The sequence below is a fragment of the Vicia villosa genome, linkage group LG3 (genome assembly GCF_029867415.1).
Source record: "Vicia villosa cultivar HV-30 ecotype Madison, WI linkage group LG3, Vvil1.0, whole genome shotgun sequence".
In the NCBI taxonomy this organism is placed as follows: Eukaryota; Viridiplantae; Streptophyta; class Magnoliopsida; order Fabales; family Fabaceae; genus Vicia; species Vicia villosa.
Window position 1 is genome coordinate 44,766,757 of NC_081182.1, and position 26,786 is coordinate 44,793,542.

Sequence of the window (26,786 nt, forward strand, 5' to 3'; positions counted from 1 at the left end):
TATGTGGTGTTAGCATAATAAATATAGGGGGTGTTGTTTGTTAAGCTCATTAGTGATTAAAAGTTAGTAAGGGGTTAACTAAAATAAGAGACACAAAGAGCATTAGGAGAAAGTGAGAGAACGTGAAAACAAAGAATGTGAAAGAGGATAAGAGACACAAAGAGGCTAGGGCCCTGTTTTGTGAAAAATCGGGTTTTGACCGTAAATTAAGTGTCGAAAGTGACGTCGTAGAATAGCATTTTTATGATCCCAATAGATGTTATATGAATAGAAGAACATGAATATATGATTCTTTTGTAAAGCTGGACAGTTTAAGATGGGTCTTTGGTGTAAAAAGGGGCTGAGGTAGTAGCGAACCCGTAGCAGAATTTTTCTACTTAATCGACAAGTCGCCTAGCGAGCCAATGGCGCTTAGCGAGCCCTGTTAGAAAAGTTTTTATTTTTCAAAACTAAATTGGGTCTTGGAAAATAGTGATTTATCATGAGTTTTAGTGAATTTTCCAAAAATTACTGAAGTCGTTTGAACGGTCTTTGAGCCGAGTTTTGATGAAAACCGAATACTTGAATTTTTTATGATTATGCATTGTAATGAATAATGGTTGAGAATGACGTTTTGAATCTTGTTGACTAACTGTTGTTTATGATTATATGACGTGGTTTTGCGATGACGATGAGGTGATGGCCTATTTTGGCGTTTGTTGAAGGCTTATGCCTTGTGGTTGTATAATTGCATTGTTGCATGTCGAAGTCACATACACTGCATTTTTTAGGGCTTATGCTCTGTTGATGGCCTGAATTGGCAAAATGTTGAAGGCTTATGCCTTGTTGCTACCTCTATTTACTGGCATTATGTTGAGGGCTCATGCCCTATTGGTACCACATGCATTTGTGTCGAAGTTGGTCTCATTACATTTTTATAGACCGTGATGTGATAATGATGATGATTTTGTGAAGTGGTAAAATGTGTATGACTTTATTCTTCATATACTTGTTATCATACATTTCTTTATATTGTTATGATATCTCACCCCTTCTGTTTGAATGTTACCCTAACGTTGGTAACATGCAGGTGATAATGAGTGAAGGATGATTACCTTCAGTTAGTTCGAGTCGGCTTCGTTGCACTGATACGTAACACTAGGGGGATGAACGTTATTTGTTAGATTTAATTTGATTGTTGAAGCTTTATGAATAATGATGTTGACAAATGTCGAACTAAATTTTTGGTTGGTTTTAAATTGATTTATGAATACTTTTCGCTGTGTAATAAAGGATGTTTCAAAGATTATGTGATTTAAATCGTTACATCCGACTTATTGTGTTATGCATCCGTTAATAATTGCAGGCAAATGTTTGTATTATGAAGAAATTTGACATCCTGGTTTGTGATGAATTGTTTTGAATGTAATTTTATTACTCTGATTTTATTATAATTCGCCGGGGTAAATTAGGGTGTTACAACCCCAACCACTATTTTATTCTCTTCATTTCCCCCCATAACCAAAACCTACCACAAAACTTCAACCATTCTCAATTAACTTTTCATCTCCAAACTAAGTTTCAAGTGTTTTATCATATCAAATAAAGCATAGAAAGCTGCAATTTAAGGTAAATTTTTCTCATTTCATCTCTCATTTCCTTGCATTGATGTTGACTTTCAGATGAAAAAAACAACGTCACTTCGGATATGGTTTTCAGAGGATATTTTTCCAACTTCAGAGTCGCCCACCTCAAGACCCATCCGGCCGCATAATTTGTATTGGGTATCTTAGATTACTCAAATTTGTTCAGGTTTATTTGAAACCAGGTGTCCTATTCTGGCTACATCAGTGGAATGGAAGACACATTTTATAAAATAGGCGTAAACTTGACCGGGTCACTTTTTGAAAAGGATGACAGAGTTCACAAAATTGACGGAGCTTGAGAGAAAATCAATTAAGGAGAAGTCGAAGAAAGAATCGGTTTTAGATTTAAGCGATGACAATTCGTTTGGTGCATTTTATAATATAATCGAATCATTTTTTGAATGTATTGTCGTGCACAATGTAAATTATATACGATTAAATACATATATAATATATCTATTCAATATTTTACCATTTTTTACTTTTACCGATTTAATTTTTTTCATGTTTCTATGGTAATGATTCCGCTAAAACAGAATCTGTTTCTGATTCTGCATAATTAACCTTCATTTTTTTAAAAAAACAACAAAGGTTATTTCGGATATGCCTATGCGAAAACCCTATTTTCGTAAAAAAAGGGTGGATTTGAAGGTTAATATTCAAAACATACCCTGGTGGCAGGATAAGAATTCTTGGGTCCAAAATTTTCCAAATCTTCTATAAATAGGGTCTCCAAATCATTTCTTCAACACCACACACCACAAACAGATATGAGGCAAACATATCCTCACCTTTCTTTTGTCTACTTCAGTGGTGAAATGTCGCCACTTCAATTTAAGTTCTCTGAGGACACGCCTCTTGTCGAGCTGATTATCATACTAAAATTTCCCCTACAATATCTAGAAAATTGAAAGGTGGTCAAGCTCGAGTGTCGTTCACCCTTACTTGACATTGAAGAAAAGATAAAGTCCACCCAGTTTGCACTGAAAAAGGATGACAATTTAAAGGTTATGTTGAGTACTTTTCACCAATACTCTACTAAGGGTCCGATTGAAATCGATGCAAAACTTCAAAGATCAAAAGAAGATGTTATCAAAATGTTATAATGTTCTCAGCTACCCATTTATAACAATATGTAATGTTAAATTTATGTTCCACTATCTATGTAATTTTGACTATTTATGTTAAATTTATGTTAAGTTGCTCTGATTTTAAGGTGTTTGTTTCTGTTTGGTAATCGATGTTTATTTCAGATATGTGTATCTGAAAGCTACCATTTGACGCATTCGGATATGGATCTCCGAACCTATTCAATAAAAAACTAAAATGTGGTGAATTCATATATACATAACCAAATTAAAGGAGTATTACATAAAAACTCCTAAGAACCCATAAAGATGTATTAAGAAACTCTCTATAAATTAATATCCAAATTAACAAAGATTAACTTTGTTTGAGATAGATTGGAACCCAAAAAAAAAAAAAAATTTACTATTTAACTTTGAATTTTTGAGTTTATCTGATCAGTAGTTAGCTTCTACTGCTACAAAAGCTGAGACTCAACAAAAATATTATATGATCATCATCCAAGAAGCGTACATGAGTAGAAGTTGTAGAACAATCAAAGAAAGCAGGTGGTATCTGAATGTCTTTCCAAATCCAAACAATGACACTCCTTTAAGGTTTTGGTTTCCCTTTTGAAAATCACCACCTAATCCAATTAAGGAAAAACTGACTCATGACCAATAATGGTTTTCAAAACACATAACCACTCTTAAAGTGGGACTTAAAAAAAATCAATAAAATATCTAATGCTTAAATCTGTTAATCATTTTTCCTAATGCACGCCTTCTTTTTCAAATTCTAACTAAGTCACCATAACAAAACTATCTAACACAGTTTTTGAGTATTATATTAACTAATCTACTCAACTTTAACTACTAATTTGGATTTTCTTGCACTCAAAGTCAACTAAAATGTAGTATTGCTTATCCTATAATACTGAATCCAACTTGTTCTTCTTGTCCTTTCTTATAACTCTCCTCAATCACATGCATTCTTGATCATCAAAATAGTGATTTTTTAGCATATTTCCTTAACACATGGCACTAGGAATAGAATAATCCCATTAATCATTCTATTTCTACGTATAAATAGGCTATAGTTATGTCATAAGGTTGACAAGAACAGATATAGTACTAAGTGAAAATGTATCTCAAGAAACTTAACTATGTAATTATAGTTTTGGTCACATATTTTTTTAATAGAAGTGTTTGTTCTCAGCTGGATGTTGGGTTTTATAGCTATTCATGTGGTATGGCTGAGTTCATTGTAAAAGAAGAGGTTAGAAAAAGTTTCTACAAGAATCCTGGAATTGCTGCTGGACTTGTAAGAATGCATTTTCATGATTGCTTTATCAGAGTAAGTCATAATAGTACTTGATTAAGATAAAGGTCATAGCTGGTATCATCTTAGTCGTAAACTTTAATCGTGTTGTTAATTGTAGGGATGTGATGCATCGGTACTTCTTGATTCTACTCCCTCTAACACTGCAGAGAAAGACTCTCCGGCCAATAAACCGAGTCTCAGAGGGTTTGAAGTTATTGATAATGCTAAAGCTAAACTTGAAGAAGTATGCAAAGGAATCGTTTCATGCGCCGATATAGTTGCATTTGCGGCAAGAGACAGTGTAGAGTTGGTAAGTCCATCTACTTTGTGCTAGAAACTTTTGAAAGTAAATACTTATTTCAAAATGACCCTACATCATATGCAGGCTGGAGGACTTGGCTACGATGTTCCTGCAGGAAGAAGAGATGGGAAAATATCATTAGCTTCAGATACAAGAACAGATTTACCTCCTCCAACTTTCAACGTTAACCAACTCACTCAACTTTTTGCAAAGAAGGGGTTAACACAAAATGAAATGGTCACTCTCTCTGGTACGTATTTCAAGATGATTATTCCAAAGGGGTTTGATATTGTAGCATAAATTTGTAAATGACATACTTATGTGTATGCAGGAGCACACACCATTGGACGCGCTCATTGTTCTGCTTTCAGCAACAGATTATACAACTTCAGCAGCACTTCAAGCCAGGATCCAAGTTTACATCCCTCATATGCTGCATTATTGAAGAGGCAATGTCCACAAGGAAACACAAACCAAAACTTGGTGGTACCAATGGACCCTTCTAGCCCTGGAACTGCAGATGTAGGGTACTATATTGATATCTTGGCAAATAGAGGCTTATTCACATCTGATCAGACTCTCTTAACCACCACTGGAACAGCCAGACAAGTTAATCAAAATGCTAGGAATCCCTATCTGTGGGCAAACAAGTTTGCAGATGCAATGGTGAAGATGGGACAAATTGGCGTCTTAACAGGCAATGCTGGGGAGATTCGAACAAATTGCAGGGAGGTCAATAGCTAGATATGGTGTTGATGAATTGAAGTTACTGCAGCAGTAAAGACTTACAAATTCTATGGTGTGTTTCATATGGTTTTGCCTGCTTTATTACAAAGCAAACAACTTTGGTTTTGTTTCTTTTCAGTGTAATTGTAATTGGCATTCATCTGTTGGTTGATTGTGGATCTTTAATTGGCAATCACAGTGCATTTTTATCTTGTTAATTACAAAAGTATCACATTGTATTTCGAAAAGTAGGGTTCAAATTAGTCCCATCGTCAACATTACAAGGCACTAGAAGAATTTCCAAACATTGCACGATAAAAGCTCATGGAGGTTAAACCTCATCATGATATCGAATTGGACAAAAAAATAGAAGCTCAAAAAAAATAACGAAAGAATGTGATCATTGATCATAAAATCGTACCACAAAATTCAGAGCACAAAAATTATTAGGTAAACCAAATCATATGGACCATAGTATTATTTGACTACACTCACTTAAGGATGGAATTAGTTCCAAAATCATCCCAAAAATGCAAGTACAAATAAAGCATAAAGCAAAATTAATTAGTTAGCTCCATGATGGCACCGACAATGTCTCCATTGTGAGTCTTGAGAGCCTTGACGGCCTTGCTTCTTGACACTCCTGCCTGTGTCATGACCAGATCAATATCGTGGGCTTCCACGCCAGTTTCATCAACCTCCTCTTCCTCTTCAGGCTGTGCTCCATCAGCTATAGCACCCTGTTCTGGTTTTGCCATAATAGATCCCATATCAGGCATCCTGAACTGTTGAGCAGCTTGTGTCTGCAATTGAGAGCTCAGATCCTCTATTTTTGCCTCCCCAAATATAACATAGGTCTCAGAATTTGGACTCTTGAAGACATCAGGTTTTGAGATGAAAAACATTATCTAACAAGGCATAAAATAATTTAAGTTAGAAACCTCCTTACCCATTATAGATCACAGAAAACACAATATATACATAAATAATAATATAATAACTAGTATTGTAAATCGCAAATCGTGGAAATTAGTGGGTTGATCAAATTTCACTATGTTACAATATAAGCACCACAATAGCCGCTACTTGACAGCATTTTTTACTAAACAATGTTGTCAATCACAGAGGTTGGTTAAAACTAGACTGTACTTTAATGCTATAGCGCCACTCTAAAGCTTCTATTTGAAGACATTGTTTAGTTTGTTCAAACTCCGCTACACTATAGCACCACTATAGCCGCTATCTGCAACAGTTGATACTAAATGTGTATAAGTGTGTCAGAGTAGTTCAACCGCTATCCACTATAGCTGCTATTTGACAACACTGGTACTAATTAGTGTATCGTTGAACAATAATTAGTTCAAATTCCTCTACGCTATGGCGCTAATATAACCACTAATTGACAACACCGATAACAACTCACATTTTTTGTTCTCTTGATTGTTACCCTACTAACACCATCAATTGGTTTTAGTCCGAGCTTCAACATTGCTTTGCGACTCTTCTTCTCACTTCTACTCTGCTTCGAACCTTCAGTACCACCTGCATTTCAAATTCCAATCAAACAAATCAAAATACAACATCAAATGCCACATATGTATTCGATATTCGCAATTTAAGATACATACATTGTGATTTGTCTAGGTCAAAAAACCCTATATTCTATAATTATGACCCTAAAACAATGTCCATACTACAATTTATAATAGCATTAAAGGAATAATGATTGTACCTTGAGCGGCGTCATCTTCTTCGTCGTCAGATTCGTCTTTCTCATCGTCGTCGTCGTCATCCTCGACGATAGGAGCGTCGTTTTCTTCCTAAGGGAAAAAACAGATCGTAGAAGAAAATTAGAGGAAAGCAAATTAGAGGATGGATATATGGAATACGACGGAAATGGGGAAACCTGTGGAAGAGGTGCCTTCTTGAGGGTTGTTTCGTCGACGGAAGGAAGTTGTTGGTCGGTGATTCCTTCGGCGGTTGCGTCAACAATGGGACCTGGAGACATGGCTAACGGTTTTGCAGTTCACTGAACAACCTAGGAATGAATGAGGATGAGAGTATTTTTGGTGGTATACTGGTATTCGTATTCGTTCATTTCATTCACGCCATTTCCTCATTGAATGGTTCATTTCATAATCATTGGGCCACAACATCTTTAAGCCCACACTAAAGTTAACTATCAACCAGGGGGTGGGTTGATATTTCCACCCTTAGTGTTGAAGAGCTACCATTTGAATATTCGAAAATGTCTCTTTTAATTTCAAAAGTATTTTTTCGAATGCATCTATTTCACATTAAAATACGTTTTTTTAAAAATTAATCTAGAAGTGTATCTTCGGACTCACCCATAATATCATAATTTTGTTTGTAAAACACCAGTTTGAATATATTTCACAACTCAATGACTTATTCAGATTAGTTCAGTGTTGCGTTCGGACAATTATTAATTTTTTGTATTGTTATGATTTTCCTTAGATGTGGTGCACCCCGGAGTTATCCCCAAAGCTATTATGTGTATGGATGTCAAACCGGTTGATGTCGATGAAGATGTTCGTAAACAATTTACAAATGAACGGGAGTTTGCGGTTCGTGAACATATGCTTCAATGGATCCGCACAGAGGCTTCCAAATTAGGGTTCAACATTGTAATCGGAAGGTCAGATAAAGGTTATGATAGAAGATATACATTTGTGACATTGAGATGCAAAAGAAGTGGCAAGTACGCAAATCATATCCGGAAGTTAAAACGGAATGACACTGATTCGAGGAGATATGAGTGTCCTTTTAAGTTGTGCGGGTACCTTATGGTAAATACTACATGGAGATTTAATGTGATTTTTGGTAGACATAATCATGACATGTGTTATAAGTTAGTCGATCATCCCATTGCACGTCGTCTTAAACCAGAAGAAAAAGAGATCGTTTTTGTCATGCTATTGAAAATGGTGCAACCCAAAAACATACTCAGAACTTTGAAACGGAATAGACCACAAAATGTCTCATATATCAAGCAAGTTTACATTGTTTGTGGCCGAAAGAACAAGGAGATAAGAGGTCCAAGAACTAAAATTCAACAACTATTAAAGCTTTTGGAAGATAACCATTATATATCTAGGTAATGAGTGTGTGAGGATGGAGAAATCATTCGAGATATATTTTGGACTCACCCTGATTCCATCAAGTTGTTCAACATATTTACCACTATGCTCATTATTATTTCAACATATAAGACCAAGAAGTACAAGCTTTCACTTTTGGAAATTGTTGGTGTTATTTCTATGGAGATAAGTTTTTCAGTCGGGTTTGCATTTTTGGAAAGTGAAAAAGAGGATAATGTTATTTAAGCTTTAGAAGTGTGTCGGACTTGGTTGAAAGACCGAGAAAATATGTCAAATATCATTGTTACTGATTGTGATAACACATTGAGAACTCGATTTCCAAAGTGTTTTGTAACACCCCATAATTTCCATTATTTAATTTAATTGTAATTTAAATTAATTATTTGGATTAATTGGCATTTTAGTGAATTATTGGAGGAATTATGAGATATGATAATTGGGCCGGTGTGACAATTAGTAAAAAGGGAGGTGTTAAGTACTAAGCCTTTTACTAAAGTGGAATTATTATTTTCATAAAATAAGGAAAATTGTGAGAAGGGAAATAGAAAGCAAAAAGAGGAGAAGAACGTGAACGGGAAGAGGAAGAAGAGAAGAGCATTCAAGAGCATTTGGCTATGGAAAGGGGCGACTAATCCATTTAGCCTATATTATCAATTTAATGATGATAGGATTGATTATGTAGGTTGTGTATCTCAATTGAATGTATGTTAGGTTTTGGGGTTTTGGAATTATAGAGTGTGATTTGAAGGATTTTGATGAAATTGATAATGATGGAGTGTACTTGATGTTAGATAAACCCCAAGCATGTTAGGAATGTGTTAGAATGTCGAATTTGACACTGTTTTGATGATATGAATGTTTGAACATGTTTTGGTGTGAGTTGGGAAGGTGAAATGATGTTAAAAATGGGATTTTTTTGTTCTGGTACCGTGGTAACCGATTACGGTATATGCGTACCCGGTTACCACTTGAAAAATGGCGTTTCAGGGCTTTTTAACACGGCGTAACCGGTTACAGCTGGGTCTGACAGTTTTAGTGAATTTCAAATATTCATAACTTTTTAACCGTAACTTCGTTTGGGTCCCCGTTCGAAGCGTTGAAAAGCTAACGGAATGATCTTTATGATTAAAATAAATTGATTAGCACTAAATGATTTAATTATTATGTAGTTATAGAAATGACATGTAATTGTATATGTGTATGTTATGGATTAATCTTTAATATATTAAAACAGAATACATGTTTAGGCGCCAACTTTAAACCAAAATCCCGCCTAAACACGTGCATCGCACGGGGTAAAGTACTAGTGTTATTTAAGAACAACATGCATTGGTATTGTGTACTACGTGCTAATTGTGATACATGGAATTGATGAATGCTAATTTCTATGCATTGTGTGATTGTTAAATGATGAATGTATATTGTACAAGTGGTGGATAATTCAATATGTTGAATTATGGTGATATGCTTAAATGTTATGATTATATAACTAATTCTTATTTGCATATGTTTTTGGTAATTGTAAGTATACATAAGGCTTAAATTTATCAAATGTAGATGTTGTTTTGGTGGTTGTAAGAATGACATTGGTTGCCTTGTATGCAATATGTCATTTGTGATTGATAAAAGCTATGTGAATGCTATTGATGTTATGTTTGGTGTGTTTGTACATTGTGTGCATATTTTGATAAATGTAACAATGTGGTGGTGTTGTGATGACATAAATGTGATGTTTATGTTATATTCGGTGTGAATACTTATGGTGTGATTGTTGAATGATGCTGAGACATGTACATACTTTATTGGTGATGATAATGGTGAGTTATGATGAGACGATGTAGTTCATCAGATCAGTGATGTTGTAAGTATGTTATATGTGTGCATTCATTCATAAATCATATGGTGGCTGAATCCAGAAGATGTGTTGGATCAGTGAGGGCATAATTCCCATTGTGTGGAATTTGTGTCGGTTGGGCCGTATCTTGAAGATGTTGGATCGGTCGGGTGGGTTAATCTCACGTTTGGTACCACATGCATAGTTTCAGTACATTGCATATGCATATTGTTATAACATGATTGGAAGATTTCCAGTGTTATATCGTAGTGATGTGGTTTGTGTTTGATTTCATTTCGTAACTATTGGTGAATAATTTCTGGAATCTAAAATGCGTTGCAATAGGGTGAATGATTTAATTATGATGTTTTTTTGTTATGAACTTATAATATAGTTTAATTGTGATAAGTCTCACCCTTACTTTTGACCATTTTTCAGATTGAGGAGTATCAGCAATTGTGCTTGGTGAGGATAGCTTGTAGGCTAGTCTGATTATTTTCGTGTCTGTGTCATGCTCTGGTCTTGTAACACTGGGGAACGTTTGTTTTAGAGTTATTTTGACAAACTCTTATTTTAATGGTTTGGATAATTTTAGTTGATTGAGATAGTGATTTTTGATGATGATGATGATGATAGATGTTTATATTATCCAATAATGAGATTTTATTCCGCTGTGTTAAACATGTTTGGTTTAAATATGTGATTATGTTCCTCGGAAAAAGCATGACAAATATATGGTTTATTTTATTTAAAGAGTTGTAGCATCCTTGTACATGTTTTTACTCTGAATTTATTTAATATTCCGCCGGGGTTTTGAAGGGTGTTACAATAGTGGTATCAGAGCATAGTCGGTCGTTGTGACCAGTGTCTTGTTGTTAATTATTCCTTTGGTATGCGACATGTGTGCGAAACACTGTCGGTACTCGGTGTGCTCCTAGTTGTTTGTCTGCGAAGGTGGGATTGAAACAATTGGGGCAGAAGCCGTTACTACGTGCGACATTTTGCGTAGGTAACTTTGAGCATAAGATTAAGGATGCTATTGCAGTTGGGTAACGATGGTTTATGCTACCATTATGGTTGTCGGCTATCTATTGGAAAATTGAGGAACTGGTCACCCTTAATCTCTTGTTAATAGTAGACGAGATCGTAGTGGATGGGATAAGCTGTCTTGCCAACTTGATAGTATGCAAAGTGGATGAGTCTAAGTAAGATAGTGTTGTGTTATTGGCTTTGATGGCATTCTTGGATGTTAATGAGAAGAGAACAAATGAAGAATTGCCAATAATTCGCGATTTTGCGGAGGAATTTCTTGAGGATGTAAGTGATTTACCGCGGGAACATGAAGGAGAGCTTGCGATCAACTTAGTTCTTGGAACTAGTCCTGTTTCAATGAATCCATATCGGATGTCAGCTTTTGAGTTGAAAGGGTTGAAGAGTCATCTTAAGTATTTATTGAGAAAAGGTTTATTCGTCCGAGTGTGTCGTTGTGGGGTGCGCCTGTTTTATTGTTCAAGAAAAAGAAATGTGTTAGAAGGTGAATTGGTTCTGTTGTAGTGATATATTGATTTTGGCACGAATTGGATTGAGTTGGAGATGAGAAGGTGCTGTCAAAATGTTGATTTCTGCTACTGGGTGCGCTGTAACCGGGTTGCAGCGGGGCTATAACCGATTACATGCGTTGGAAAATGGTTAAACTGGGAATTTTTAGGTACTGTAATCGGTTATCCTCTATGCTGTAACCGATTACAGGCTGACCTTTCAGAATAGCGAATGGTTGACGTAAATGCGTAACCGGGTACGCTCCCTGCTGTAACCGGTTACACCTGATGCTTTTTGGAAAATATTTTAATTTCAAAGATTTATATCTTTCAAACTGTAAGTCCATTTTAGACGCCGTTTTGAGTGTTGGGAAGGTTCTACGAGGTTGTGTGTTGATTATAGACAACTCAACAAAGTGACGATTAAGAACAAGTATCCACTTCTGAGGATTGATGATTTGATGGACCACTTAGTGGAGGCACGTATGTTGAGTAAGATAGATTTGAGGTCTGGGTATCATCAGACTCGTGTGAAGGCGGGAGATGATCACGCTAAGCAATTGAGGATTGTTATATCGGTGTTGAAAGAGAAGAAATTGGTTGCTAAATTTCCTGAGTATGAATTTTGGTTGAAAGAAGTGAGTTCCTTGGACATGTGATTTCAAATGAAGGTATTTCGGTTGATCCTTCCAAGATTAAGGTTTTATATCAATGAGAAGCTCATAAGTCGGTTCCTGAGATTAGAAGTTTTCTTGCTTCGACTGGTTATTATCATAAGTTCATTGAGGGATTTTCTAAGTTGTCGTTACTGTTGACGCAGTTAACTAGGAAAGGTCAAGCTTTTATTGGGACTTCGCAATATGAAGCTAATTTTCAAGAGCTTAAGAGAAGATTGACAATCGCTCATATTTTGATTTTTCCGGATCCGTTGGAACCGTTTGTTTTGTATTGTCACGCTTTGTGGATGAGTTTGAGAGGTCCTTAAATATGGTGATTTTGGGTTAAATTACCATCCGAGTAAGGAGAACGTTGTTGCTGATGCATTGATTAGGAAGTCCTTACATATGTCTATGCTAATGGTGCGAGAATTGGATTTGATTGAACAATTTCGAGACTCGAGTTTGGTATGTGAAGGTACTCCTAAAGTGTTAAATTGGGTATGCTGAAGCTGACGAGTGGCATTCTTGATGAAATTAGAGTGGGTCAGAAAGATGATGTTGAGTTGGTTGATAGATTGACTTTGATCAACCAAGGTAAAGGAGGTGATTTCCGAAATGAGGAGAATGGTATAAAGGAGTTTAGTGATCGAGTTGTGTCCCTGAAGTTGCTGAGCTTAAGAAGGGTATTCTTGAAGAAGGACACCGTAGTGGATTGAGTATTCATCCTGGTGCTACCAAGATGTATCCTGGTTTGAAAAAAAGTTATTATGGTGGCCTTGAATGAAGAAGGAAATTGCTTGAGTTTGTTTATTCTTGTTTGACTTGCCAGAAGTCGAAGATTGAACATCAGAAGCCGTATGGAGTTATGCAACCATTTTTTATTCCGGAATGGGAATGGGACAGCATATCTATGGATTTTGTTTCTGGTTTACCGAAGACGGTTAAGAACTGTGAATCTATTTGGATTATTCGGGACAGGTTGACAAAGTCTACTCACTTATATTGATAAGAATGGATTATCCGATGGAGAAGTTGGCTCAGTTGTATATTGAGAAGATAGTGAGTTTACATGGTATTCCTTCGAGTATTGTGTTCGATAGAGAGAACGACTCAGTCGTTGGAAGGTTTGTTGCGGTCTTGTGTGTTAGATAAAGGTGATGCTTGGGATAGTTATTTAACTTTGATTGAGTTTACCTACAACAATAGTTATCATTCGAGTATTGGTATGACTCCGTTTGAGGCTTTGTATGGTAGGAGGTGTAGAACGCCATTATACTGGTATGAATCTGGTGAAAGTGTTATGATTGGACCGGAGATTGTCCAACAAACTACAGAGAAGATCAAGATGATTCAGGAGAAGATGAAAGCTCCTCAGAGTCGTCAGGAGAGCAGTCATGATAAGAAACATAGACTCTTGAGTTCAAGAAGGAGAGCACGTGTTTCTGAGAGATACTCCTATGACTGAGGTTAGTCATGCGCTGAAGTCAAAGAAATTGACGTCGCGATTTATTGGTCCGTTTCAAATTACGAAAAGAGTGGGAGAAGTAGCGTATCATATTGCTTTGTTGCCGATGCTTGTGAATTGCATGATGTGTTTCATGTGTCTCAATTGAGGAAATACATTGTGGATCCATCTTATGTGATCCAAGTGGACGATGTACAGGTGAGAGATAACTTGATTGTTGAAGCATTGCCCATGGAGATGGAAGACTGAGAGTTGAAGCAACTGCATGGTAAGGAGATTGCATTGGTTAAAATAGCTTGGGGAAGACCAACAGGTGGTAATGTTACTTGAGAGCTGGAGAGTCAGATGAAAGACTCATATCCTGAACTCTTTACTTGAGGTATGTTTTCGAGGACGAAAACTCTTTTAGTGGGGGAGAGTTGTAACACCCCATAATTTCCATTCTTTAATTTAATTGTAATTTAAATTAATTATTTGGATTAATTGACATTTTAGTGAATTATTGGAGGAATTATGAGATATGATAATTAGGCCGGTGTGACAATTAGTAAAAAAGGAGGTGTTAAGTACTAAGCCTTTTACTAAAGTGGAATTATTATTTTCATAAAATAAGGAAAATTGTGAGAAGGGAAATAGAAAGCAAAAAGAGGAGAAGAACGTGAACGGGAAGAGGAAGAAGAGAAGAGCATTTGGCTAAGGTAAGGGGTGACTAATCCATTTAGCCTATATTATCAATTTAATGATGATAGGATTGATTATGTAGGTTGTGTATCTCAATTGAATGTATGTTAGGTTTTGGGGTTTTGGAATTATAGAGTGTGATTTGAAGGATTTTGATGAAATTGATAATTATGGAGTGTACTTGATGTTAGATAAACCCCAAGCATGTTAGGAATGTGTTAGAATGTCGAATTTGACAATGTTTTGATGATATGAATGTTTGGACATGTTTTGGTGTGAGTTGGGAAGGTGAAATGCTGTTAAAAATGAGATTTTTTGGTTCTGATACTGTGGTAACCGATTACGGTATATGCGTACCCGGTTACCACTTGAAAAATGGTGTTTCTGGGTTTTTTAACACGGCGTAACCGGTTACCAGCCATGCCGTAACAGGTTACAGCTGGGTCTGACAGTTTTACTGAATTTCAAATATTCATAACTTTTTAACCGTAACTCCGTTTGGGTCCCCGTTTGAAGCGTTGAAAAGATAACGGAATGATATTTATGATTAAAATAAATTGATTAGCACTAAATGATTTAATTATTATGTAGTTATAGAAATGACATGTAATTACATATGTGTATGTTATGGATTAATGTTATTTAAGAACAACATGCATTGGTATTGTGTACTATGTGCTAATTGTGATGCATGGAATTGATGAATGCTAATTTCTATGCATTGTTGTGATTGTTAAATGATGAATGCATGTTGTACAAGTGGTGGATAATTCAATATGTTGAATTATGGTGATATGCTTAAATGTTATGATTATATGGCTAATTCTTATTTGCATATGTTTTTGGTAATTGTAAGTATACATAAGGCTTAAATTTATCAAATGTAGATGTTGTTTTGGTGGTTGTAAGAATGACATTGGTTTCCTTGTATGCAATATGTCATTTGTGATTGATAAAAGCTATGTGAATGCTATTGATGTTATGTTTGGTGTGTTTGTACATTGTGTGCATATTTTGATAAATGTAACAATGTGATAGTGTTGTGATGACATAAATGTGATGTTTATGTTATATTCGGTGTGAATACTTATGGTGTGATTGTTGAATGATGCTGAGACATGTACATACTTTATTGGTGATGATAATGGTGAGTTATGATGAGACGATGTAGTTCATCGGATCAGTGATGTTGTAAGTATGTTATATGTGTGCATTCATTCATAAATCATATGGTGGCTGAATCCAGAAGATGTGTTGGATCAGTGAGGATAGCTTGTAGGCTAGTCTGGTTATTTTCGTGTCCGTGTCATGCTTTGATCTTGTAACACTGGGGAACGTTTGTTTTAGAGTTATTTTGACAAACTCTTATTTTAGTAGTTTGGATAATTTTAGTTGATTGAGACGGTGATTTTTGATGCTTATGATGATAGATGTTTATATTATCCAATAATGAGATTTTATTCTGCTGTGTTAAACATGATTGGTTTAAATATGTGATTATGTTCCTCGGAAAAAGTATGACAAATATATGGTTTATTTTATTTAAAGAGTTGTAGCATCCTTGTACATGTTTTTACTCTGAATTTATTTAATATTCCGCCGGGGTTTTGAAGGGTGTTACAATAGTGGTATCAGAGCATCGTCGGTCGTTGTGACCAGTGTCTTGTTGTTAATTATTCCTTTGGTATGCGACATGTGTGCGAAAGACTATCGGTACTCGGTGTGCTCCTAGTTGTTTGTCTGCGAAGGTGGGATTGAAACACGTGGGGGAGAAGTCGTTACTACGTGCGACATTTTGCGTAGGTAACTTTGAGCATAAGATCAAGGATGCTATTGTAGTTGGGTAACGATGGTTTATGCTACCATTATGGTTGTCGGCTACCTATTGACAAATTGAGGAACTGATCACCCTTAATCTCTTGTTAATAGTAGACAAGGTCGTAGTGGATGGGATAGGCTGTCTTGCCAACTTGATAGTATGCAAAGTGGATGAGTCTAAGTAAGATGGTGTTGTGTTATTGGCTTTGATAGCATTCTTGGATGTTAATGAGAAGAGAACAAATGAAGAATTGCCAATAATTCTCGATTTTGCGGGGGAATTTCTTGAGGATGTAAGTGATTTACCACGGGAACATGAAGTAGAGTTTGCGATCAACTTAGTTCTTGGAACTAGTCCTGTTTCAATGAATCCATATCGGATGTCAGCTTTTGAGTTGAATTTATAAAATTTAATTACATTATGTTGAACTATTATGTTGAATTTATGTTGAATTTGAGTTGAACTACTATGTTGAATTTATAAAATTTTAAAAATTATTTGAATTTATTAAATTTTAAAAATTATTTATATTTTATTACATTAATTTATATTAAATATAATATATTATTTAATATATATTTAAAATATTTTAATTTAATTTTTACAAAAAGTTATTGAAGAGGTAAGGATGTTAAATTTGACACTACTCTTCAAACTCTTTGTAAAAATAAGTAAACTTAGTGTTATTAAATTTAGCATATACTACTAAGTTAGTAGGCTAGTCTCAAAGGATTCCGACTCAAAAAAATAAAACTGCTTATTTATTTATTTATTCATAATTTAAATTAAAAAAAAGGCAACATGTTTTGTCCATTTTCTAATTCGTAGTCTATTTCAATAAGTTCTTATAAAAGAGAGCATGATAGAGTTGATTTTATATTTAAATCATTTTTGTGTTTAAATTCACGTTTTCAGATATTATGGGAGACATTGTTTTATTTCAGATTTTCCTTTTTTTAAGCTATTTAATAGGTGCATTTGGTTATTTTCAGAATAATAAATATCGTTGCACTTTGTACAATTTGCTATTGTGTTCATTATATTTGTTGACATTTGGTATCAGAGCTTGTGAAACAGACCTGGTTGAGAGATAAAATAGAGGTGTTATTCAATAAAACACGAGAGAATAGTGAGAAAGAATGGAAGAGAGTAGGACCAACACTAGTAACAACACATTTGAGCAGTCTGTCATCCCTAAATTTGATGGCTATTGTGAGCATTGGGCCAAATTGATGGAGAAATTCCTTCGAGCAAAGGAATTCTAAAGTCTAGTAGAAGATGGAATAATTGTAATTGAAAAGGGGAAAGAACCGTTAGAAGTAGAGAAAAACTCATCGGAGAATAGGAGTTGAAGGATAAAAAGTGAATAACTATCTCTATCAAGCTATAGATAGAGAAATCTTAAAGACCATTCTTAATAATGACATATCCAAGCAAATATGAGATTCAATAAAGAAGAAATTCAAGGGATCAACTAGAGTCAAGAGAGCACAATTTCAAACTCTTAAGATTGAGTTCAAAGCCTTAAGAATGAAGGAATGGGAGACTGTTAATGCTTACTTCGGAAAAACACTCTCCATTTCCAAGAAGATGAAGGTGTATGGAGAAAATGTCAAAGAAGCATACATCACAAGAAAGATCCTACGCTCTTTAGTTTCCAAATTTAATTATGTTGTGTGTTCTATTGAGGAATGAAATAATGTAGATACTCTAATTGAGGATGAACTCCAAAGTGGTCTCTTAATCCATGAACAGAGAATGAAAGGCCCAGTTGAAGAAGAGCAGGCCTTAAAAGTGACATATGAAGCTCGAGGTGGAACAGGCAAAGGCACAACTAAAGGGCGAGAAAGAAGAAAAGGAATACAATTTATTGATAAGTCAACTATGGAATGTTATAGGTGCCACAATTTGGGGAATTATCAATATGAATGTACAAATTGGAATAAGAGAGCTCACTATCAATGATGAAGATGAGATGCTTCTAATGGCACGTGTAGATCTCGAGCAGAACAAAAAGGAAGGAATATGGTTTCTTGACCCTTGATGCAAGGTTCAAACAAGGAGTGGTGCATGCAACTTGATGAATGGTTCATACATTCAGTAAAACTTAGGAATGAATGTAAATTGATGGTGATGAGGAAAAGGAAGCATAAAGTTGGAGTTTGGAGGAAAAGTTCAAATTGTAAGTAATGTATTCAGACCTAAGTTGCATAATAATTTGCTTAGGATAGGTCAATTGCAAGACAAAGGAATTATTATACTGATAAAGAATGAAGTGTGCAAGCTGTACCATCCAATTTGGAGACTTATAATGGAAAGCATAATGATTGCAAACAGATTGTTTGTAGTCATCACAAAAATTCTCATTGCAGATTCAACATGCTTTAATACAAATGATGAAGAGACGAGTGAAATTTGGCCCAAATAGTATGAGCACTTGAGCTATAAAGCCTTGCCTTGTTGCATAATAAAAAGATGGTTAGATGGCTTCCAAACATCAAATCAGCAACATAGAAGTGCACAAGTTGTATGCAAGGGAATTAACACGGAAAACTTATACTAAAGAAGAGCAGGTGGAAATCCACAAAGCAACTATAACTCATTCATTATGATATTTGCTTTCCCATCTCACCTGCGTCTTATAGCAAAAAAGGTATTTGTTAACTTTCATTGATGATTTTAGTAGAAAATTATGGGTGTATTTTCTGGACGAGAATGTATTTTCATATTTTTCAAAATAATGGTGGAAAAGGAGTTTGGCTTATCCTTATGTAACTTGAGAACATATAGAGGAGGAGAATTCAACTCAAAAGAATTCACAGATTTTTGCAAATCACAAGGGATTGAGAGACAGCTGACTACTGCCTATACACCTCAGCGAAACAAAGTTTCCACAAATCTCAACATGGGGAGATGTTTACTTGAAGAGAAGAAGATGCCTCAAAAGCTTTTCCGAGATGCTGTAAAATGGACCTTCCATATTTTAAATTGAAGTCCCACTGCCTCTTTGAAAAACAAAACACCAGAAGAATGTTCCAGTAGTTTTATACCTAACGTTGATTATTTCAGGGTCATTGGATGCATTAGCAATGTTCATATACTTGATGCTAGCTGACAAAAATTGGGTGCCAGAATCAAAAGGCAAGTGTTTATCGGTTACAATGAATAATCAAAAGGGTACATGATGATTGATTCTTGTACAAATAAAGTAGCAATCAATAGGGATGCCGTGTTTTAAGAAGGTGAAAATGGAACTGGAAAAACACAACAAAACAGACAAAACATTATATTCTAGACTGGGCAGAAGCCTATGAAGAAGCATACAATCAAGGGGAAGAAAGTGAAGATAAAGTTGCCCTAAATGAAGATGAAGGAAATACAACAACCTCGAATCAGAAGATGATAAGGCCAATATTAAATGATGTGGCAGCCTCACAAGATCAGACAGATGAAGACACCAATTCCAGTGATGTTGTTATTAGTGATGTTGTTGCCTTACCAACTCGAAGAAGAAGTTCTCCGACTTATGTAGAAAATTTTACCAGCGGAGAATGGCTCTCAAGTAACGAGGTACAAATATGTGTTCTCTTTATTTCCGAAACTGATTTATTGACTTATGAGCAAGCGATATAATCAAAGAAATGGAGGGAGACAATGAATCGTGAGATTAAAGCTATAAAGAAGAACAATACATGGAAGCTAGTAAAAGCTCCTACCAGAGTAAAGGCGGTAGGAGTCAAATGGGTTTATCAAACCAAATTAAACTAGATGGGAAACCATTCAAACTGTGTTGGTTGTAGCAGCAAGGAATCATTGAAAAGTTTTCCAACTTGATGTCATACGCACCTTTTTATTATGGAAGATATGTATGTTGCTCAATCACAAAGCTATGAAGTGAAAAGGGATGAGAATAAGGTGTACAAGCTTGTGAAAGCCCGTTATGGCTTGAAGCAAGCTACGAGGGCGGGGTTCAGTAGAATGAAGGGATACTTCATCAAAGAAGGGTTTGAAAGGAGTTGTTGTGAGCATACTCTATTTGTCAAGAAGCATGAAGATGTCAAAATTTTAATTGTAATTCTCTATGTCGATGACCTTATTTTTACGAGTAATAATTTGCCGATTATGCAAGATTTCAAGACCTCAATAAAAAAACAAGTTTGAAATGTCTGATCTTGGCAAAATGGGTATTTTCTAGGCGTAGAAGTTAACCAAGATAGCAATGGAGTTTACATCAGTCAAAAGAAATATGCAAATGAAGTACTTAAGAGATTTGAAATGGGAGGTTGAAATGGAGTCAGAAATCCAATAGTGTCGGGAAGCAAATTGACAAAGGAAGGAGGAGCAAAAATTGTTGCCACAATGTTCAAACAAATCATTGGAAGTCTTATGTATGTAACACTGACGAAACCTGACTTAATGTATAATGTTTGTCTCCTAAGCATATTCATGTTAAGTCCAAAAAGGAAACACATGTGTTAGTCGCCAAAAGAGTATTGAGATACATTAAGTCTCATGTTGATTTTGGAATTTTTATATAAAAGAGATTGTACAACTGAAATAATGGTGTATATGGATAGTGATTACATCGACGATTTAGATGACCGAAAGAGTGCGTTAGGATATGTATATGTTAAGTGGTAGAGTTGTAGCTTAGGCATCTAAGAAGCAACATGTGGTAACTTTATCAACCACTGAAGCAAAGCATGTCGTTGCTGCCTCTTGCGCCTGCCAAGTATCTGGATAAAACAAATTTTTAAACAGATCAAAGGTACTCTATTAAAAATCTTTGTAATAGTTATTCCGCTATTAAACGTGCAGAAGTAAGCACATTGATGTACAATTTCATTTTCTAAGAAATCTTACAAGTGATGAATTAATCAATATGGAATACGTTTGTAGCAACGAGGAAGTTGCTAACATCATGATCTGAAAATTGACCTATTCGAAAAACTCGTAGAAACAATGGGTTAGACTCGTAGGTGCAGTCTTGGCATAAACTAACATGTGGCAAACATGTTGAAGATTGATCAGTTCAAAAAACTCAAAGAAGCATAAACTAAGATGTAGCAGAAATGTTTGTTTAGTTCGGGGAGAGTTTCTTTATAAGGCTATTTAAAAGCTGAAATTGGTTACTACAAGAATTACAAATATTGCTGGATTAAGTGCAATTTGCAATTGTGTTCATTGTTTTTGTTAACATAATATTGGTATAACGATAAAAATTGTAAAAAGTTGCAAGCCAATATAATTGTAAAAGTAAAACTTAACCAACACCTCATGTACAATATTGGTGCAATGGAAAATGGGCCATATGGAAGATTGAAGGATAGGGTAAATAAAAACAACACTCTCAAGACAAACATGTGATCATTCTGTAAAAAAAAAGAGCACGTGATCTAGACATAACCCCTTGATTTTCCAGGAAACGTAAAACGCAACAAAATTATCAGGCAAATATGTAAACCTAGACATATAGACGCTTGATAAGGTGATACGGTCTGTAGCTACAGTAACTTAAAAGATACTACTAGTTCAAAAATAATTCCACAAAAAAAAATACAAATAGAACACAGCTCAATTAAACAAAACCCAATTAAGTAGTGAGCTCCATAATGGCACCAACAATGTCTCCATTGTGAGTCTTGAGAGCCTTGACGGCCTTGGTCCGGGAAACTCCTGCTTGTGTCATGACCAAATCAATGTCATGGGGCTCCACACCAGTATCATCAACCTCCTCTTCCTCCTCAGGCTGTGCACCAGCTATTGCACCTTGTTCTTGTTTTGCCATTACAGATCCCATATCTGGCATCCTAAACTGCTGAGCAGCTTGCGACTGCAACTGAGAGCTCAAGTCTTCTATTTTTGCTTCCCCAAATATAATGTAGGTCTCAGAATTTGGACTCTTGAATACATCGGGTTTTGAGATGAAAAAATGAATCTGAGACAGAAAATAATTTGGTTAGACGCCATAAATTTTACATAAATCACCACTGCAATATATGTAACGAACAACTAACATTTTTGGTTCTCTTGATTGTGACCCGACTAACGCCGGTAACAGGTTTCAGTCCGAGTTTCAGCATTGCTTTTCGACTCTTCTTCTCGCTTCTGCTTTGTTTTGAACCATCAGCACCACCTGCATTCAAAGTCCAACAAAACGAAATATAGTCATAGCATGCCAATGCTAAACAAATGCAACACTACAACCTACAGCATATAGATAATATATTAGTAATATATATAAACGAGGGGTAGATAATCAAGTACACAAATAAACTGTTATTTTACAACAGTTATTTATGACACGACACAGGTATTAAAACTACTATAGTGCACATTGTTTTTTCATACAAACGTTATGAAGATGATAATATAATTAGATAGTTAAGATATGAAAATGGCAATCAACAGAACGAACCCCAAACATTATAGTAACAATAAGAGTGAACTCAGTGGGAGGAATCAGTCTAGGCAAAGACTGCATAAGTGACCATCTCCATAGATAATGGAGGCGCCACCCATTCAGAGTCTAATCGGATCACCTTTCTGTTTTGGGTTTGGAAATAGAAGGTTTAACAGTCAGAATGTGAAATATTAAACGGTCAATCTGAGACTGACAGTTGCAATCCGAATATACAACAACAACAACAACCAAGGAAATTGAAAACTAATGTTTTTCCATGAATATTGTGTTTGAGTGTTTGAGACTCAATTTATACATAAAATTAATGCAAGACAGTCAAATGTTTAACTGATTTCTTCTTTAGCAGGCATAAACACTCTTCTTCAATCTTCAGCCATTTGTAGTTTTGTACCCCTTTTGTGTAGGTTATCTTCATTAAAATTCTTCAGCATAAATTGATAGATTTGATTAAAAGCATTACTAACACAAAATAGTACATGTGATACATTTGAGTATCGACACTTAACCCATATCACGGCCTCTATGCCCAGAAAAATTTAAATTTTTGCCAAAGTTCCTTTAAATTCATTTGGTTTCCAACTAATTACTATTTGCTGGTTTTACTAAAACGTAATACATAGGAAAAATGGAAGAAAAAAAAAGGTATATCAAACTATGAAGCACGGACAACGGAAACACGACACTGACATATCGATACTGATAATAATTTTAAAAAAATAAATAAAACATAATCACAAGGGTCGACCGACACCAATACTGACACACATTTATTCAGAGGTGTCAGTGCTACAGAGATATTAAGGGCCTGTTTGGATAAATAACTTATTTGGAACTTATAGCACGAGTGCTTATCAAAATAAGCACTAACGAATAAGTTTGTATAAGCTATTTTTATAACAAAAGATGAAATAAATTTAAATTATTTTTATCTATGTTCTAAGTTATTTCGTATGTTATCTTGCAGAACTTATAAAAATAAAATTCAAAAAATCTTAAGAAAAGTGTCATGAGCTGTTTTGATAAGCATTACCAAACAGTATCACAAAACTGATACCAGTACCAAACTTAAGCTCAAATAAGCCAATCCAAACAGGCCCTAAATATTAAATGAAAACCAACTTGGACATTAACCTAAGTAAACATCAAACAACTATTGTTTCTAAAAATGAAAATCCATGATTCCATATCTCAAGGTTTCTCCAGCAAGTTATAATCCAATTTATTTTAAAAAAAGTGGGTAACATAATTCATCTATATCTCTTAATATGAAAAGTTAGATCTCATGATATACACAGAACACAACTCAATTCCCAAACCCTAAACATCCTAAACATAAGTAAACCCCCAAATCAAACGTTGATAATAACGCCAAGAATTTGAAAGCAAATTGATAACGTTAACGGCGAAAAATAGAAATGAATAAGAACCTAGAGCGCCATCTTCCTTGTCATCATCATCCTCGTCATCATCGTCCTCATCATCGTCATCTTCATCTTTGTCATCCTCCTTCACGTCCTCAATAATTGGAGCATCATCCTCCTAAAAAAACAAAAATGAACGATTCCAATCTAAGCAAGTCTTAGAAGAATTCAAACAAAAATGAATAATCAGTAAGAACCTCGGGTTGGGGTTTCTTCTTGAGGGTAGTTTCGTCAACAGAGGGAAGTTGCTGGTCGAGCTCGGGTTCGGTGACTGCGTCAATAACTGGACCTGGAGCCATGGTTGGAATTTGGAGAGGATTGGGGATTTGACTCGGCGGAAGAGGTGATCACTGTGAAGAGTGTAGAGATTAATTGGATTAGATAGAGAAAGGGATAACAGCACTATAGCTACTACTTATTCTGCTTTCAATTCAAGGGTTTTCACTTTTTATTTTGGGCCATTCATTTTGGGCCAAGTTTACATTTTTTTTTTAGAAAAAACAAATAAAACGCTACTATATAAAAATAAACAGAATTTCTTTGAAGACTTCCCTATGGGCAGAACCTCCAGCAAAAACTCAAAAAAACTCCTATTTCGGAAATGCATTTCCGAAGTAATTTTTTTTCATATTTTTTCAGAATTTGAAAATGCATCTCCGAAAACATTAAATAGGGTGTTTTCGGATATGCATTTTGGAAAACACCCATTTTTGGGGGTTTCGGATGTATACTTCCGAAAATATATGCTTTGTAAACTGAGACAACACCCATAACAACAACTTGCACTTCTATTCTCAATTAAATCTACTTCCTTCTTATGATGGAAAGTACATGCTATGTATGTATAATTTAGATATCTTTCATTTTTCTAATATCATTTTGGTTTCATTGTTGAAGGTATAACTTTAACTCAATCCCAGATTCGAGTTTTGGGTGACTATGCTTTCATGTTATGAGATTATGAACTTGCCTTGTCAAATTATCGCCTAATTTCGAAAAATTTCAAAATTGATAAAGCCTGGAAGCGTTATGCTGGTGTGCAGATAATTTTTAATTTATATTTCCAAGTGGAGAGGGTCTTCATATTTATTCATGGTTGTTCCATAAGTTTAAGTTAGATTATTATTTTCTGTAAAGAGATACTGGAAGGATGTTAAATTGAATTTCCCTCTCTGTTAAATTACTGTATATAGGCATATACAGCAATTTGGGAAAAGAGAATTCTGTATAGTTGTCTTTGTTAGTGAAAAGAGAATTCTTTGTGAAGGGGGAAACTCTTTCCTTCACCATGTTTTTTTTTGGAAATGTATTTCCGAAACACCCAAAAATGGGTTATTTCGGAAATGCATCTCCGAAAACATCCCCCATTTGATATTTTCGGAGATGCATTTCCGAATTCTGGAAAAATTTGAAAAAAAAAATTACTTCGGAAATTCATTTCCGAAGTAGGGGTATTTTTGGGTTTTCGCCGCGGGTGACCAAGAAGATAGGGGTCTATAAAAAAAATCTCAAATAAAAATATTTACATAATAGAACTAGATCGGATTAGGAATAACAATGGGTAGGATTTGGATATGGTACTATAGTATCTATTCTCATATAATTGTGGTTTGAAAAAATCTTTGTACCTGAGTTCATATTTGCGTAGGCACTAACCTTTTACCGCATTTTTTTTATCTTCTACTAGTTATTGACAATTTGGGATTTATATCAGATTTTTATAATTAAAAAAACATACATTTTTACCAGCATTTTTGAAATGTCTTGTAAAAATGAATATTTCACATGCATTTATACCAGTATTTTCGAAGAATATGGTAACTATTAAATTGTAATTTCTTGTGTCGAAAATATTTGATTTGATTTAGAAGTGTAAAAACAGTTTGTTACACACATATTTGATTTAGATCTAAATTAGATAGAATTGATTTAGTTCCAAAATAGGTATTTTGGGCTTTTATAGTTTTTGGCTTTTGGCTTTTGGCTTAGAGAGCAAGCTAACCTAAATTTATAGGGGGAGTAACCCCTATTTTTGTAATCAAGTCAATCAAGTTGCATTCACAGAATCTGCAATTGAAAGTGAATAATAAAGTTGTTCAAAGTTTGTGGGCAGAGAGAAACTTTGTAGAAAATCATTCTCTTTATTTCTTTCATATTTTTTTCATTGTCATTGTGTGGTAGTAACAATATTGTTCATCAAGATTGATAGAAATTCATCATAGATATTGGTGGATTTCCAACAGTAACTAACATGTATTTTTTAAATGTCCGACAAAAATTCATACATGCATACCAAAAATTTCTAAAATGTCGGCAAAAATGCATGTTGGTTATCGCTTTCAAAAATGCCAATAAAACCATGCTAATTTCTCATTTTAAAAAAATTTGGTACTTCATTTTTTTTGTAATGAGGACCAGAGAATAGACGACAAGATAGTTCCTAGAGTGACTGACAGAGCAAAGAGAGCAACTACAGAGAGCTCTAGTGGAGGCGCCCAAGATGACGGAGAGCAATTACACCTTAGGAAAGGTAGAGTAGCTTTCATAGGTTCTCACTACAGGAGGATCGAGCATTTCCGATTACCCCGCACTCTGCAGCATAAAGGTGGTAGAGCTGGACATGCTAAAGATCTTAATGTTGAGTCTAATGTGTCTATTGTTGATGATGTAGAGGTTCCTCCACGAGATGATATTGAGTTTCCTCCATATAGTGATAACAATATTATATAATGTTTTCGGTCAGCCAAAGGTCCAAAAAAATCAAAGTCTGATCCAATATTAAT

At 35.0% G+C, this 26,786-nt stretch overlaps 4 protein-coding genes across 4 annotated transcripts; 2 read left to right on the forward strand and 2 right to left on the reverse strand.

The window, feature by feature from the left end:
* Nucleotides 1–3,665: 3,665 nt before the first annotated feature.
* On the forward strand, nucleotides 3,666–5,276 carry LOC131661227 (peroxidase 5-like). The gene is made up of 4 exons (XM_058930686.1): nucleotides 3,666–4,046; nucleotides 4,132–4,323; nucleotides 4,399–4,564; nucleotides 4,646–5,276. The coding sequence occupies exons 1-4, from the start codon at nucleotides 3,834–3,836 to the stop codon at nucleotides 5,056–5,058; spliced, it is 984 nt and encodes a 327-aa protein (XP_058786669.1). The 5' UTR covers nucleotides 3,666–3,833; the 3' UTR covers nucleotides 5,059–5,276.
* Nucleotides 5,277–5,424: 148 nt separating this feature from the next.
* On the reverse strand, nucleotides 5,425–7,147 carry LOC131661228 (nascent polypeptide-associated complex subunit alpha-like protein 2). The gene is made up of 4 exons (XM_058930687.1): nucleotides 6,947–7,147; nucleotides 6,773–6,860; nucleotides 6,464–6,582; nucleotides 5,425–5,948 (listed from the first exon to the last, which is right to left on the reverse strand). Exons 1-4 carry the CDS (start codon nucleotides 7,046–7,048, stop codon nucleotides 5,601–5,603), a joined length of 657 nt encoding a protein of 218 aa, XP_058786670.1. The 5' UTR covers nucleotides 7,049–7,147; the 3' UTR covers nucleotides 5,425–5,600.
* Nucleotides 7,148–7,553: 406 nt separating this feature from the next.
* On the forward strand, nucleotides 7,554–8,162 carry LOC131657971 (uncharacterized). The gene has a single exon (XM_058927312.1). It carries the CDS (start codon nucleotides 7,554–7,556, stop codon nucleotides 8,160–8,162), a length of 609 nt encoding a protein of 202 aa, XP_058783295.1.
* Nucleotides 8,163–21,555: 13,393 nt separating this feature from the next.
* Nucleotides 21,556–24,399, reverse strand: LOC131661229 (nascent polypeptide-associated complex subunit alpha-like protein 2). The gene is made up of 4 exons (XM_058930688.1): nucleotides 24,201–24,399; nucleotides 24,010–24,121; nucleotides 22,176–22,294; nucleotides 21,556–22,096 (listed from the first exon to the last, which is right to left on the reverse strand). Exons 1-4 carry the CDS (start codon nucleotides 24,300–24,302, stop codon nucleotides 21,752–21,754), a joined length of 678 nt encoding a protein of 225 aa, XP_058786671.1. The 5' UTR covers nucleotides 24,303–24,399; the 3' UTR covers nucleotides 21,556–21,751.
* Between the last annotated feature and the right edge of the window lie 2,387 nt (nucleotides 24,400–26,786).

What these genes read in the sequence shown, in the direction of transcription:
- LOC131661227 (XM_058930686.1), top strand. Translation starts at nt 3,834, where the DNA reads ATGTATCTCAAGAAACTTAACTATGTAATTATAGTTTTGGTCACATAT. An exon ending in TTCATGATTGCTTTATCAGA is followed by an intron (nt 4,047 to 4,131) that starts GTAAGTCATAAT and finishes TGTTAATTGTAG; the next exon opens with GGATGTGATGCATCGGTACT. An exon ending in CAAGAGACAGTGTAGAGTTG is followed by an intron (nt 4,324 to 4,398) that starts GTAAGTCCATCT and finishes CATCATATGCAG; the next exon opens with GCTGGAGGACTTGGCTACGA.
- LOC131661228 (XM_058930687.1), bottom strand. Translation starts at nt 7,048, where the DNA reads ATGTCTCCAGGTCCCATTGTTGACGCAACCGCCGAAGGAATCACCGAC. An exon ending in AGAAGGCACCTCTTCCACAG is followed by an intron (nt 6,861 to 6,946) that starts GTTTCCCCATTT and finishes TTTTTCCCTTAG; the next exon opens with GAAGAAAACGACGCTCCTAT. An exon ending in CAATCAAGAGAACAAAAAAT is followed by an intron (nt 5,949 to 6,463) that starts GTGAGTTGTTAT and finishes ATGCCTTGTTAG; the next exon opens with ATAATGTTTTTCATCTCAAA.
- LOC131657971 (XM_058927312.1), top strand. Translation starts at nt 7,554, where the DNA reads ATGTGTATGGATGTCAAACCGGTTGATGTCGATGAAGATGTTCGTAAA.
- LOC131661229 (XM_058930688.1), bottom strand. Translation starts at nt 24,302, where the DNA reads ATGGCTCCAGGTCCAGTTATTGACGCAGTCACCGAACCCGAGCTCGAC. An exon ending in AGAAGAAACCCCAACCCGAG is followed by an intron (nt 24,122 to 24,200) that starts GTTCTTACTGAT and finishes TTGTTTTTTTAG; the next exon opens with GAGGATGATGCTCCAATTAT. An exon ending in CAATCAAGAGAACCAAAAAT is followed by an intron (nt 22,097 to 22,175) that starts GTTAGTTGTTCG and finishes TTTCTGTCTCAG; the next exon opens with ATTCATTTTTTCATCTCAAA.